The 16192-nt window shown below is 40.3% G+C and overlaps 1 protein-coding gene across 1 annotated transcript in view; it reads right to left on the bottom strand.

Moving 5' to 3' along the window:
* Positions 1–1356: 1356 nt before the first annotated feature.
* Positions 1357–16192, bottom strand: part of c20h8orf34 (chromosome 20 C8orf34 homolog) — a 51868-nt gene continuing 37032 nt past the window's right edge. Inside the window, exons 11-15 of the mRNA XM_041066007.1 lie at positions 10502–10628; positions 6287–6777; positions 5050–5146; positions 2246–2284; positions 1357–1417 (exon numbers count right to left, since the gene is read on the bottom strand). Coding sequence (XP_040921941.1) covers positions 1410–1417; positions 2246–2284; positions 5050–5146; positions 6287–6777; positions 10502–10628 — 762 coding nt within the window. The 3' untranslated portion in view covers positions 1357–1409. The remainder of the gene's footprint in view (positions 1418–2245; positions 2285–5049; positions 5147–6286; positions 6778–10501; positions 10629–16192) is intronic.

Here is a 16192-nt window from a genome sequence, read left to right as displayed (position 1 = left end):
CATCTTTATAAGTTGTGACATGCTGACGTGTTCCCAGATTCACAGGGGGAGGGGGGAGCATCAGAGCGCCATCTTTGTGTGACATCTGTGGCAGTAATTGAAGTCCTCATCTCAAAAAACTGTCTTGCCTTACTTCAGAACTCCTAAAGCCTTGATATTATGCTGACATAACAAGTGAAAGACTGAAGCAGACATATGAACTCAAAGAAAATATTGATAGTAGAAATGGAGTTACCATGCTGGTGATCTGTGGGACAAGAGCAGATGGCAATCACACTCTCAACTCCCCTCCAACAATGTGAAAATGGAATATGAAAATTGTAATATTCACTGCAAGACATTTCCCTTTTTTGACAGGAAAATATTGTTTATAGTGATATAAAGATTATATCAAGGCATCAACACGACTCAATTATGCCATGTCCTCAAATTCTTCCACAGATCTTTCAAAACCACATCCCTTTCCAATGAGCAATAAATGTGCTGAAATACATGGGACATTAATCCACATACCATGTTTTACAGGATGAGGTTTAAAGTGATTAGTCTTCTCACACATCCTTTTACAGGAATCACCCTCAAAGAAATGAGACAGGAGATTTGAGGAGTTTGTTGACCACATCCCGAGAGAGAGACTCAAAAGTTGGCACGGCTGCATGTGCCGTACCGCAAAAGTCAGTAGGGTTCGAATAGAGGGATCAGACTGCGTCAGGGTGGAGAGTGTGTCCATGGTGTGGTGTGTCTGTAGTGCTGACGTTGCACGTGTAGCACTCAGACGACCACAGTTTAACCAAAATGTGCCCAGGCAAACACACAGGAGCAATGCAGTAACGGTCAAGTCAGATTTCTACGTCTATATCAGCACCACAGTTTAACTCCTCTTTTAGTGTTTGCATGTGGAAATTCAGAATGTTCTAAACACAAAAGGAAGCACGTCAGTAGAATGAGGACATGTGCACCAAATCATTTTAATTAAGATAACAGCATTCCTTGTATTTCCTCCACAACTTGCGTATTTGTTATTTGAAAAACACTACATTTTTTAACAGTGCATATCAATAAACATTTTTTTTAACATGGGTGTGCTGCTCTCACAATGTGAATATGCACTAGGCCTAGAAAAAGAGTCTGTCAACAACAAAATGCATCTGTCTCTAGACTCCACATGGAAGTTCAATAGCATGCTAAAGAGCAAACAAAAATAAATGTTGTATTCCATACTCTGAAGTAATATTCTCACATTTTATCATACAGTTACAGTACAATGTCTATGAAATATCTGTGAAAAAAGTATACAATCATTTTTTTCATTCATATGAATTATAAAAATAATTGTCTCTGTACACATATTCAAAATCTCCACTGGTTTGCATAATAGTTGATTGGATCAATGTCTCTGGCCTTCGTCACTATAGGCCTGCGAAAAATGAAAGACAAAAACATCAGTCTCCTAGTGACCAAAATCAGACACATTTCACCGCTAATAAGAATAATAACTGGGGTAATTACCATGAAACAGCCATTTAATATTTGAACATGTCATAGACAAACATGAGGTGGAAAATGAGGCCTGGTTGCTGCCCAGCAGAGGTTCCAACGACCATATTTCATAATAAGTTCTGGGAGAGCAGTGATTGGGGAGGCTTAAGCAGCCAAGCTTTGAGTTTGGTTACCGTGGCAATGCTCTGGCCTCTCTGATAGCCAAGCAGCAGCAGCCTGCTCTCAGATCTCCCTCCAGACTGGCACACTGACACTGGGAACTGTGGGCACCTCTGGAGCCACAAGAAGGAGAACCGCAGACAACCTCAAACCAGACAGACTTTCTCCTTCTCCCAAATGTTGACGCTGAGAGTTGACGCTGTCTGCTGCGTGTAAACTCAGAACCCAAGTGACTTAATGGAACTGGGCAACGGCGTTTCTGTCTCCACACATGGCCAGCCTCCACCAATCACATTTCACAGCCACTGTGCCCTCCATTTAGCCTATGACGGTAATTGAATGGACCATAAATGAAGGTGGAGGCTTCAACAGTCAGTCAGCCATTGGTAGTTATTTAGGTAACATGTTGTGGCTCTGCAAATGAGGTCACTGACAGACACCGAGGCTCTCTCAATGTGAGGCAGCTGCTTACAATAGCAGAGCTCTTAGCATGGCTGGGTTTCGGTGACCCATGGGATACAGCACATAGTGAGGTGAACCTCCCTGGATTTTAGGCTGTGAAGCCTTTAACTATTCAGATTCTCACCTGAAAACACAGATCTCTTATTGGCATCTCGTGCACCACCTGTGGAAATGAAGACAGAAAATGTGTCACAGTGAGCAGCATGAAGACTCTTAAGGAATAGTTTGACATTTTGGAGAAGTAACTTCATCAGAGTGGTATTCATGTTCACATCCAGAAAGCGAGTAAGCATGTCAGTAAGCTGAAGTCAGTTGTTTTTCATCATATGTAACTCTCCAAAACATTATGTTTTTCATAATTTTTTTAAGGGCTGGTGTACATGGTGAAATGGTTGCCAAGCCCACCTTGTGCAACAACACAGCAACACTGTTTCTGCAATTAATAATTGTTATTCCCTAAAGGTTAATAAAACAGATCATCTTTGAACACTGTATACACTGAAAGGTATACAGTACATAACATTCTGAGTTACTTCCACTGTACACATCTATATTGAATTCATTAATGTGCTAAGTGGGATGACCACAGCCATAAAGAACAGATTTCTTTCATCTCCACTTTGGTATGTGTGGTTGTCCTATTGTGGATAGTTTATAGAATAACAGGAAATAGCTATGGATTTTTTCCCCCCATTATAGAGCTCTCACCCTACACTTGGCACAGGCTCAGACACATCCGCTGTGATATAGGGAAGATGGTGTCACTGCAGTAATGAAGTGAGCCCCACTTTCATAGACACACATGAGCATACAGGTATGTGGACAGTCAAACCAGAGCATACCACTTTGTGGAGAAACATGACCACCATGGTGTTTGAGACGCTCTTGAAAATTCACAAAATAGTTGTGAAATGAAATTAAGTTGGGTTTTTCTTTCCCCACCTTTCCCTGCCAGAAGAAGTTGAGCAATTTTGATCAGAAAAAGTAATAGCCTAAATCAGTGGCAGATTTCTGTGATCGTTGCTTCTACTTCTACTCCGTTTGTAGATTATAATTTTTAAAAATCTTGAGGGGACAAATTGAGTGTTTGGTTACAAGTATGCAATTCAACAGTGCTGTTTCATAAGTCAAAAAAAATTACTCCCAAAAAGACTAAAAAATGAAGGGGGGCAAAAATGCTCCCTGAAAACAATTCTATTGTCCTTCCAGACTAATATAATCATTCACGTGTTTAACACACACGCAGACACACACTTAAATATGCATGCACACAAAGACGTACAAACCAGATTCCAGCAAACAGTCCTGTGGGCCCACTCTCACGCAAGAAAGTGCTTTGTCACGTCTTGTGGCTGTTGGGTCTCTTTTTCTCTGACAGTTTCTCTCTCCTTGTGTCTGAGCCACCTCTAATTCAATATGCGGCTCATGTCCTTTCTCAACATGCCATACTGCTGCCAAGGCTTAGAGCAGGCCCCCAGGGGCTATTAGGAAAATTTATCCATTTATTTTGCAAGATATACATTTGGCAAAACAACAGCCCTCTAGAGAAACTTGTCAGAGGGGTTATATTTCCATGTGACAACCATTTGCCTCCTTGATCTTTGTTTGACAGGAATTCCTGTTTCATAACGTCAGTGGAAGCTGTCTTTCCCACATGCACTTGATTTTCAGTTCGAGTAGCGGATGCTGATGCTTTGTTTACTGAAAAAACATAGGTCTGTCTGTCCATCCAGCACATTGCTCCAGTGCAAGATGTCCTGTACCGTGAAATGTGGTTTTGAATTTTGATCCAGCTGTAAATTTCCCAATGACAAACTTTTCCATAAGGCATCCCAGAGGATGAACCTTTCCAGTTTTGCAGAGCATATTCATGTTTCCAGGGGGATAAACCATTGCATGTTAATACCCCTATAGCCTTTCTCTCAGTGACAAAATGTGAACAAATGTTCTCTACTAATAGCAAAATTCTCAGTGTGTTGTTTGTTCTGTCCAAAATCTACATACCCCACACAGCAGGCCTTAAAACTACCTTTTCTGCAAAAACATGTAATATTTACACAAGTTAGTTTTCATTTAGTGCAACTGTAGTATAAACTCTAACAGACATCTCAGAGGACCTGAGAAGTTTAGCCATATGTTAACCAATGTTAAGAGAGCATAAATTTGACAGTTTGTTAGTGGACCTCTGTGAATTGAGCACTACTCTTAGTTTCATTCTGGCAAACTTCTGACTATCAGACCATGTTGCCACATACGTTCATGTGATTTATGGACCAGAACATACAAGGAGGTCTGATCTAAGTCTGTCACGTTCAAAGTAGGAGTAATATGCTGTACTGTAGCCCAGCCAGACCACTACTATGACTGGATTTACGACTTTATAGCAAGAACTGTTCATGTCTATCGACTGGATGTTGATAGAAATATATCTCTTACGTGGTGCCAGGAGGGGAAATTTTACATGACAACGTCCCCCCCCCCCGCCCCCATGACACCCCCCAAGGATTTCACCCAACTGTGAAATATGGAAATTTTATGTGTCAGCCCTTGTGTTCCATTTCAGAATTTTACAAGGAATACTTGCACATTAATCTTCACTTTGTAATAGATCTATTGCCACTTTAATGCATTAGTTATTCACTGTGGTAAAGTGACATTACAGTAATGAAATAAGCTTCACCTCTTAGAAAAAAAAACTGCAGCAAGGTAAAAACATTAGAGGGGCAATTAATCAGATTTGAGAACTGTTGATTCATTTGAAAGGCTCTGAGAAACTCACAGCAACTGAACTGAACTATGACTTGTGTGTGTTATATATATTATGTGTTTCCTAAATCTAAAAAGGAAATCTGAATCAGGATAGACAAGGAATGTTAAGTTTAAAAAAAGGAAATACAGAGGGAAGGAAGAGCCAGGTAGGTCACTCACTCTTATCCTGTTCAGGAGGCTCCAGGATGTCACTGTCTGTGTCACTAGGAATATGCCATGGCTGTCGGATGGCCTGTAACTGCTGGTAAAACTCATCCTGAAATGGAACATAACAGAACAGAAATTGCGGAAGAGAATTTTTACTCTGTGTATATAATGAACAGAGGGAAACAGAGATGGAAAAATAAGGTTAGAAAAAGAGAATCTCAATCATCTGTCAGTATCTACTTGTTCATCTGGCTACATACACTGTACATGCCTTTTCAAGGTCTTGAAGTGGATGAAATGAAACCATATGCCAAGAAATGTGTTTTCAATCCAGCTGAAAAATCTCACTTAGCTGTTTTAGATTTCAAACATCAAATCTAAACTAATTTTATAACGTGTTCACATTCAAACAGAGACATATTCTCTTGGTCTTTTGAGGCTCAAATGGTATCACACTGAAATTTGCAGAGAGCCCATGTAAAGGAGCAACAGGTCAAAAAAATTGATATGTACAAAATTTCTAATTGAACTAAACCAGACTGGGTGAAGTGGTATTTTGAATAATATAACTAGGTGTCAAGTAGTGTAACTGTAAGCCTATGCAGAGGGACTGCAAAATCCCTGCCCACCATTAATAAAGCCTTCAAACAGGTCTCATATTTAACAGCGCTGCTGTTAAGTAGATCATGAAAGGAAAATAAGAAAGAAATCCCATTGAAAGTCCCCCTTTTATGCCAGACTCATTTTTCCACAGTGAAATGACATCCTACCATATAGACCTCCATGACTCTCCACTAAGCCCCACACGAAGAGTGTACTTGTGACGCATGAGGGTATGCATATGTGTGATAGTGTGTGTTCTGGTTTATGACACTTTTACACACTGCGGATGTACATGATCTATTTTATTCCAGGACAAATCTTACATGTAAGAAATAGCAACAGGTACGGATACTTCTTGACTGGGCAAAGTGACTTTCTGTAATGCAACTTCTGCTATTGTACAGTTCAAACAGGCTAGGCCAGGCTAACCCAACTTTTAAAAATGATGATTCACAGTTTTTCTTTTTTTTCTATTTTTTTTTTGGTGTGCACTTGCCAAGGCCCACCCAGTTGTCTCTGTGTCAGAAATAATTAATTTGTGAGTGCTTCCACAGTGCAACGCTGCCTTATTGCTTACATAACTTCTGAACACTGAGCCAAAATGTGTTTTTGATGATAAAGGTATATCTCTCAGTTGGAGTCTTACCTCAGACAGATAGGCCCGTAGGCTGGCACCAAGGCTGTCTGTAGTGCTTAGTCCAGGAGGGGTGAGCAGTGGTCGGGGATGCATGGGCTGACTTGTGGGCGTCACGGGGCGGCTCCGTGACCTCCTGAAGGTCACCTCTTTATGAGATCCAGGGTTAAAGGTGGAGCGTGTCAGTAAACTATTTGGGGTCAGAGGCCTGCTGGGCGTTCTGGGGGTTTGAGTCCTGCTCCCAGGGTTGCTGGGAGATTGAGTCCGACCCATGACCAGGGAGGTGGGCTTGGGGCTGAGCAAAGGGAGCCCCGCACCACAGGACTTGCCTGAGAGGCTGCCAGCTGGAGGCTGGGGCCTGGAGACCAGACTGGTGAGAGGGAGTGTGTCGGGCAGTGTTCTGTGGCGCAGAGGGGTGTGGAGCAGACTACTGTGCAGGTTATTAGAGCTCCGTGTGGTCATCTTCCCTACTTCTGCCAGCTTGGCCAGATCCTTCTCAACCTCTGGAGGAAAAAAGGGACAAAATCCAAGTCAACATCCAGAAGTCATATTTTAAATTTACAGTCAACAGACACACACTGTCCAAAGGAGTGGGTTTGTGCACTTTTCTCATTTAAATCCTATTTTGCCCTTCACATTTAAATGAAAATATTTGAACTGAATTTTGAGATGTATACAATGATGCCTGTAGCACTGTACACGAATCCCAGATAACTCTGGCAAATGGACAAAGACATTCCACGATAGAGTCAGACTTCTTTTTTATTATATATTCAGAGGCTATGGAGGTTAGTTCACGTCTTACAAGACTGATGATTCACAAACTTTACTAAGCATTAAAGTGGGCGAGACTGTTTGGTTTAATCCTTCTTCTGGGCAATGATGACAATATTTATAGACCCTGTAAATTGTGGTGAATCCAACTTCCTCTGTCAGAAAAGGTTCCAAGTTGATATACAGTTAGCACAGCCTAGTAATATTTTTGTTCCCTGTTCCTGACAAAAACACATTTGTTTGCCTCACTGGTAGTCTCAAAAACATTTCTGTTTGCAAAAGAAGTGACGCTGCCAACTTCTGTGATCAACATCTGGGTAATTTTTTCCATGTTTCATGCGTTCGTTGCAGATCTTAGCAATCAGGATTCAACACACCAGTCTGGGAGTTATCATTTGAGAGGGATAATTTCAGGAATGACTCATCAGCAGCGAGTATTTCTGGAAACTGTATATGTGTGACGTGATAAATAACAAAAGGAAGCATGACAAGTATTTCACAAACCTTGACTTCCTTGTTTTTGAGCAAATGGTGCTTTCCTCCTATACAAACCTCATTTTTCCATGCAAAAATGTGAAACACATGCTCCTATTCACTGAAAAATACCCATTTAGTATGCAAAGCAGAAAACGTCTACAATACTGCTGCAGCTTTGGGACATTACTGGGTTTTGTCTGAAATCTATTCCAGATTATTTTGTATACCATCCTTTTGGGATAAAAAACATTTAATTCTCTGACATGCATAATTAGATTGCTGTTTCTGTGCTTAATCAGCTCTGATTATATGGAGGTTGACCTTTACACTAAGATACATTGCAGAGCCTGTACTGCACATTGCCTTGCCCATGTGTTCATGTACTGCATGACATTGTGTCTGTGTTGCTTTAACCCTAATACATTCTACACATGTTCCTTATACAAATAATAAGATGGAAAGCTAAGGCTAGAGGTCATAGCTTGGCCTTACTCTGCCTGACTCTGACTAAAAAGCTAGAAGAGAATCTCTCTGGGGTGTTCAGGGCATATCATGACATCAACCTGTAGAAGCGGCAGGACTGCAGTACATAACATTATAGTAGAAACCATAAAGCAGCTTTGTTATTAGCTTGGTAGTGTGTATAAACAGCCAGATAAAACCTATAAGACCTGCTGATGGTCAAGTACTTCAATTCGATTTCCCAGTTTAAGCCCCAAACCACACACAGCATGTCCGCCATGAGTGGTGTTATTATTATATCGTAAACAGGACATGTTCATTAGTAATCTGCTCCCATAAAGTTGATTTTTTAAATCTCAAGTTATTTACCAGTAGAATGATAAACACCACATGTTTCTGTTGTGAAAATCTTTCGCTCTTCCGTAAATGGCTGTTCCACTCATGATTTTATTGTAAACCAGTCGCTTCCCTTGACGTCCTGGCATTAATAAGTGGCTGATCATAAGCAGCTTTATTTGGAAATTCTGTACAGTTGACTGTGTTTAACACAGAAATATTATAAGCCATCTCCCAGACAGTGATATATAATGACAGCTCCTACAGATCAAAGAGGTACCATCAAAATCCATATGGTAGAAATCTTTGATAAGTTTTGATCCAATCATTCAGTAATAAGAACAGGAAAAAGAAGAACGTGGAGAAAACGAGACAGAGAGAAGGAGACGAGGAGAAATGGAAACAGATCTAATCTATTAAACTCTTTGATCAAGCAGCAGTTGCACATGGTGAAAGAGCACGGGGCCATAGCACGCTATATAACCATTCAGAACTCATGCAAACTTTACTGGGTCCCTTCACTGAAAATAAACACATGCACTAATGACATATCATTTGTCTGTATTTCACCTGCATGCTTACACTGATACTATATACTGCTTGCCTGAATAAATTAAAATACCAGCAAATGTTATTGGATCATACAAAAACTGTTCTAATATTGTGTAACTAAGCCTGGGTATTTAACTTCAATACTTTTTGAGGACAGATCATAAATATATTCATTACATCAAAAAGTGTCAGAGATTGAAAACTGACATTAAATGCTTGGTAAGGTTCTCAGCCTTGTTTAGTTACACTGACGCATTGAGCAGTAGGGCATGCTTTTGTAAAATGTCAAAAGGGATTAAAAATGTTCATAATTCTACTGCTACAACCAATGACACTGACATTTTTAAAACAAACCCAAAGAAATTCAGTGAGCAGTAATTTATATGTATATTATAAAAAGAATAATGTGATTAATTTTATCACAAAAGGAGACAAGGGGCGTTTGCACAACCACATAATAGGGATAATGATTTAAGATGAACAGTGAGGCTCTGGCTCCAAACATGGAAAGTATTAACAGCTAATAAAGGCTTGAAAGAGTCAAATTAGCTTGTTGAACAGCTTCACTGAAACGCCTGGTGGGAGCCCTCAGCCTGAATATTCACTAACTCATCGTAAAACGATCAGTGCCATCTGCGGACCTCTGAGGGGAAAAGTTAGTGTGCTGTTAACACAAATGGTCCTCTTTTAATGCCTGCTAAGCACCAGTTTGCTGTTTTGCTCTGTATTCACAGAGGCAACCAGTGTCTTCAGTGCTGATGTGCAGATGGGCCAAGAGGGTTGCTGCAGCTGGGACCGCCGCTGGGTGACAGGAATAGGTTTGTTGAGTGGGACGAATGCGCTTCAGATAAGTCTGATATGTGAAGGCGCGTACGAGGTCTTTACACCCAGTGACGCTGTCAAACAGAGTGGGAGATAACATGGATAAACAAGCGAGTGGGTGACACATGATGGTAAATGGCGACATTCCCTCTGACGTCCGTTCCAGGCTTTCATCTGATTCATAAGCGAATGCATACTTGATCATTGTGACAACAAAAGCAGTCTGTGAGTCACCCAGACGTCACATATATCAAAGATGAGCCTTGAACTACATTAGGAATAATGATTTCCAAAATGCCACACAAATTCCATTTTGTCAGACAAAATCAGTCTCCCACTTCGATCACTTCCAAATGACTCAGCAGAGCTGGACTTATTGATTGAAGGCATCAAAGCTGGAGTTGACATGAATTCCTGGCATGTGGAAATGATTTTATTTGACTTCTATTTAGTCTTGACACATTTAGCAGGAAGATCACTTTTTAATTAACAGAGAAAATCCTTTGGCCAAAAGCATTGCATTCTTTGGCTGGACACCCCCCCCCCCCCTCCTCCTCATAAGTACTCTCTCTAAACCCCTTTATATTTCTTAAGTCTCTGTAGTTCTAAGTGTGTGTGTGATTTTGTTTTACTATATTCCTGGGGTCCAAAAACCCTATGCATATATGATGGGTCCCGACAAAGATAGGGAAAGAAGGATGTGTGTGTTATACAGGCACAAAGGCACAGCACACATACTTGCACACCACACAGGCACACAAAAACACATGTAAAACACACACACACGCACACAAAGCTGCCTACCAGCGAGCTGTTTGCCCATGTTCTCCAGTTCTTTAGAAAAGAGGGAGTCACCCAGTAGCAGGCCCGTCTGCCCGACAGAGCTCCCACCTCTCACAGCCTTCAGATCAGCCTCCCAGACAGGCTGACGCTAGTTAGCAAGGAGAACAGAAAAGAGAGAAAGTCACATTAGAAGAAAGACCCCTCAATTAACTCTTTATATAATTTTCAGCTATAGCTGGAAATATCTGAGCCATATCTCCTGGAAAAAAAGAGGCAATTATTATTTTATGGGCTCTAGAAAAACACAAGAAACCACAACAAGTGTAGATGAAAGCACTGAGCGTTGAGTGTAGTCTGTTTAGTGAATGCGGGACGCTAGACTTTCAGTAGTGGTTCGGGAAATTTTTGTACAACTTTCAGTAAATCTATAAGAGCATGTATGCGCACTAGTCTGTTGGCAAAGAGCCTGACAGCAGCAAATCTTGCACCGGCAGCTAAGGTACAATAAATCAGCCATTTTGGTTAGTTTCCTAAGTGCACACGATAATGATATTTTACAAAAATAGAGATCAAATAAAGATGATCATATTCCAAAGCATATAAAAGAAATTCTGAAAAGGCAGATTGGATCACTAATAGTGGCTGCTTTGGCTTATTTCACTCCTATGTCTTCCTGGCCAAGTGTATGATTTGGAAAAGGGACCTATTAGACAGACTGGGGTTTGCCAAGTCCTGTAGTGGAAGCACGCCTAATCCTCCTATTTATTCCTTTGATGGGACACAAGTGGCCAGATGATCTGTTAAGCCAGTGGACCAAGTGCACATGAGCTCCAAGCACAGGTGAGAAATAAAATCTGTCAGACATGATTCCACCTCTTGTAAGTTTGGTTTACACTAGGTAAGTTATGATACCTCTGATGCCAGCACTTACATCATTTGATGTGCTAAGCACTTAATGAGAGGCCCAGTTGACTTGACAAAGTGCTGACACGGAGTAAGGCTCTGGGAGATCTGTGATATACATAAAGTGCAGTCTTCCAACGATATTTAAAGACAAACCTGGGATATAGCAGGCTACTCATTTTATGATTTTCAGGATTCAAAGTGGACTGAAAAGTCTTTCTCTTTCTCTCAGAGGAGTTACGGTGGAAAACAAGTGAAGCAACAATCCCCTGATAAATGACAGGACATGATTCCCAGGGTCTATGGCATTGATCTTTGTGCCTGTCAGATACATGAGGCGTTCTGTGGCAGCACAGCCACAACACCACAAGCCAATCCTTAATTACAGCCCTCACAAAGCAGCAAGGCGGGTTGAACATTACAACTGAATCCCCTCCCCAACTTTATTTCTCTCTCTCTCTCTCTCTCTCTCTCTCTCTCTCTCTCTCTCTCTCTCTCTCTTTGGTGGTATCCCTACCCCCCCTCAAAGCCAATAGCATGACTTCATATTGTCCTCCTCTAGCTCTAGGTCTTTTCAGCTCTGGCAAACAAGGCCACCAACAGATTCAAGTTTCCAAAATACATTTGTATAATCTTTATCATATTGATATTATATAAAGTTATTATATATTTATACTGAAAGCACTGTAAGTCACCTTGATTCTATTAAAGGTCCTCTTTGTGATGCCTTGTTTCAAAAGACCAGCTGGTGTACGTAGATTTACTCTTATCAGCAATATCCATTTTGTAGCATTTGCACTGCTACTACCCTCAAGCTCCTCTGTCCACTAAAGCAAAGACTACACTCTAATCAGGACCATGTATCATGGAGACTGCAGACTGGAGGCTAAGGCTAGTGGTAGTGTACAGTCCCATGGAAAGGTAAACAAACAAGATATACAGAGCCTGCAAGCAATTCACTTCCCCAGATAACATCAATAAATAAACAGTCATTACGATCAAAATATGACTGTTGTTTCATCAAGTTTGGTGACGTCATACACATTTACAAAATCACCTGGAAGATGTCAACATGTACAGTCTACCATAATAGTGTATATTAAAAAATCATGTACAAAACAGAAAGGCTCTATGCAGCAGACGGGGGCAAAAAAAAAAACACTAAACAAAAAATGGACTTGATTACGCACTGAAGAGAAACAATGAAGTGATGAAAAGTGATTTCCTTCACCAGCAGCTATTGTCCTTATCTGAGACAATGAATGACATGAACGCAGATGGGTCAAAGCAATGCTTAGATTGAATGCTTTAATCTACACAGACAAAGGGATGAGACAGAATGTCTTTTCATCTCCAAAATAAAGAGTGGCTATGATTTTGCAATGACTTTTGAGTATATTAATGTCAGTGGCGCAAAACCCAAGTTGTATAATCTTCCTCCCAGTCTGACAAAACTAAAAGACCTAAAACAGAGAAGGGAAAAACCCTCTGGTGATGCTTCTGCCCAACTAACAAACATGGATCTCGTTTCTTGCAAAATTGATTCCATGTTGAAAGCAAACAAGACAGAAAAGAGAGAGGATGGAAGTCTAGAGTTAAATATTTTATAGCCTGCATGTGTGCAGCTATACGTGTGTGGTCACCAGTAATAATCACCACAATCTGGGGTTTGGTCCAACATTGCCCTCCGCACAACAAGAACTGTTTGGGATGTGTGCATACAGTCACAGACCTCAAACATGGCTGGGCTGGGTTGGAGGTTTGAGCCTACTGCTGGTTTTGCAAAGCACAATTGATGGACTCCCTTGTTGTGGTCAGGCCAGGGTAGCAAAGGGACACACACACACATACACACACACAACGACAAATACAAGAAAACACAGACATGCAGGTGAACGGTTTTTCTCATTTCTTCTTATTTTCGGCTTTTACTTGGGTAATTTGAGACAAACTGGGGCAACGTGTTGCTGGTGATAGGTGCTGTTCTATAAGACTGTTGGTGCATTATGGACTGCATTAAATATAGTTATAAAGGACAAATGGTGCCACCATAGCTCAAGCTTCACTATGCACCTTTTCAAGGGTCAAGGATTTCAGTCCCCATGATGTTGCAGTAGCCATCTTACCAATAGCTGCTGCCTCTTGAAAAGTTAAGCTTTTCCTTTTCATATTGTGACTTATCCAGCTCTAAAGCACATCGTCCATCAGGGTGGAAGGCTGAAACAGAATGAGACTTATAAATGTACCTGTACTTCAAAGAATTCTGGATGACTGCCACTTTAGCTTATCAAAGTCGATTTACATATCTCATGAGCTCAGTTTACGCCCTGAGATTTAAAACTCAAAAACTTCCAAAACGTAAAAATCAAGAGCAAAGACCAATAAGTGCTGCTTGTTTCCCATCAGGTAGGCTGATATTCAATTGGAGAAGAAAACATCCTGGCAGAGGGGATCCTGTCAGCATAAGGATTTAATCTGCACGTGTGAGATGGAGAACACTGAGTATCATAACATTGGGTTATATTTATTCTAACTAAACAACAAAGTCTCTTATGTTACTGATTACCAGCTCTTCAAGCATGTAGAGAGAGATCATCTGTGTTCATGGCACATAATCATAAGCCACATTCTTGTTTAAAATGTGTTCATATGCACATAAAGCAGACAGGCATTCCCCTGAACCCTGGGACCAAGACGGAAGTGCAAAGGCAACTTAGAAATTTCAATATCTATATTCTAAATCAAAATCCTAAAATGAGTTGATACAGTAAACTCAGCTGTAAGAAACTGGAGATACTGTGGTTTCCAGATAACTTATTTTTGTTGTTGTAGCCCCTTCCAGCTTGCAAAGCCATTGGAGAATACGGGATGTGAGGGGTAACACTCAACTTTTAATGAGTTCCTGTTGTTTTGGCTCACAGCAAAAACACCTCATGGATTTTATGGACTATGTACAGGTCTCACAGGCTCATGGGCCCAACCACTGTGTTAGCACAGCCAAAAGCAAACAGGATATTGACAATAACACAGTTAGCCTTTTATTCAAGCATTTTGAAGACAGGTTGTATGACATACTGCCTGTCCCACAGTCACAGAACAACAACCAACGGAGAAAGTTAAGTGGCGTGCCTAAAGAAAGTGCAAAGGGGTGAAAATGAGGAAAGAGGAAATGATAGGAAATCATGATGTTCCTTTTAGTAAGAGTCAAATAGCAGCCAGATTGGAACTGTAATCTTGAAGAAGAGCTATGTGGCTCAAGGAGTCTGAATCAACAATCACATTTTACAATCTGTCGCTAACCAAAAGCCTTCTAACTCTCAGAGTCAGCAAGCCACAACACAAATGTTTAGTTTCTTGACTCATGGAAGATAATTTATTTTTTGTATCAGTGACATCTTGCAGTTAATTTTGCTAGGAAAAACTGAAATATATTTTAAATATGATTCTGTTGTCATTGTTTCTGTACACGTAATAGTCTTATGTACTGTATATATTCAAATGATGCAACGTTCTCTAACCTTCCCACTGCATTAAGTATTGGGTTTTTAAACAAACTAACAAAAATCAATATAAAAGACATTTCTTATTGATAAGTAACCCACAGTAACAAACCATCCTGCACAGAAACAATTGCACCATCACTATTAGACTGGTCGCTGTTTTCTAACAATGATTAAGGTCATAGCACACAGATGACAAATTAAGAAGAACCACTACTATGGAAAATCTGTAAATCCTAAACAACCTTTGGAGAGGAAAACTAGAGCTGCCTATACTCTAAATAACTTTGGAGGTGTGGAAAGCAGACCGGTGCCAGATATAAAAAGCCATACAGTGTATTGGCTCTGACTCTGCCAGATTCCCTTGGAAACAAAAATAAATCATCACAATGGCTCTGACTTGTATCATACACATTGCATTGCATCACGCTAATTATATTCTACCATACAAAAGAACAGTTTCCCCTGGCAAACTTTATGATGGCAACACCCATACAAGTTAAATGTGATTAAAATATATTACTTAACATTTACAAAGGAAACTGTAGAAGAATTTCTTGGGGAATTTGCGCTGGCGATTGCTTTAGGAAAGTATTTGTCTTTATGGGGCAATTATCACCTAAAGGAGCTGGCAGAGGCAGGGGGCCTGTCGGACTAATAATGATAACCATTAACAGTGTTTACTTTCCAACATCACCAAGCTTTTATTGCCCAAACCAGGGCAATATACATTTCAAGACATACTACATTTATGGACAGCCGTACATGATGAAATGTGCTAAAAATAAAATACGACTTCAAACCTTTTAACCTAGAAAAAGTTGCATGCATCTTTTCTTAAACGCTAATAACAATTGGAGACTTTTCTACACGCTTGATTTCCCATTTTTTAAATATAGGTTAAATATATGCAAGTAGCAGCAGAATATATAATGACTTAATAAGAAATTAGTTATTTCTCATACTCATGACTTCAACCATTGGGTCTTTTTCCAAATAAGCTCATAAAAGCATTTCATTTTTTTTTCTGTACCATTTAGTGATTGTGGCCCATAAGCCCCTGAAGGACCAGTTAAACTAACAAGCTATTACAAATTGCATTTGCCATTCAAAGGCAGCCAAACATGAGCAAGTAAACGCAAAACAACCACATTAGCTGCAGTAGGTGACAGGAGACGTCTGCACTTGCAGTTTTCATATGGGACGTATTAGTACCTTGTTCTCAAGTGTGCCAGACAGGGCTTAACCTTGAAGCTGTAGTGTAAGGTAAGAGATGGAGAGTTTAGTCCCTTGGTATAATCAGCTAAAA

The sequence above is a fragment of the Toxotes jaculatrix genome, chromosome 20 (assembly GCF_017976425.1).
Source record: "Toxotes jaculatrix isolate fToxJac2 chromosome 20, fToxJac2.pri, whole genome shotgun sequence".
NCBI classification, from domain to species: domain Eukaryota; kingdom Metazoa; phylum Chordata; class Actinopteri; family Toxotidae; genus Toxotes; species Toxotes jaculatrix.
This window is presented reverse-complemented; position numbering and strand designations above follow the sequence as displayed.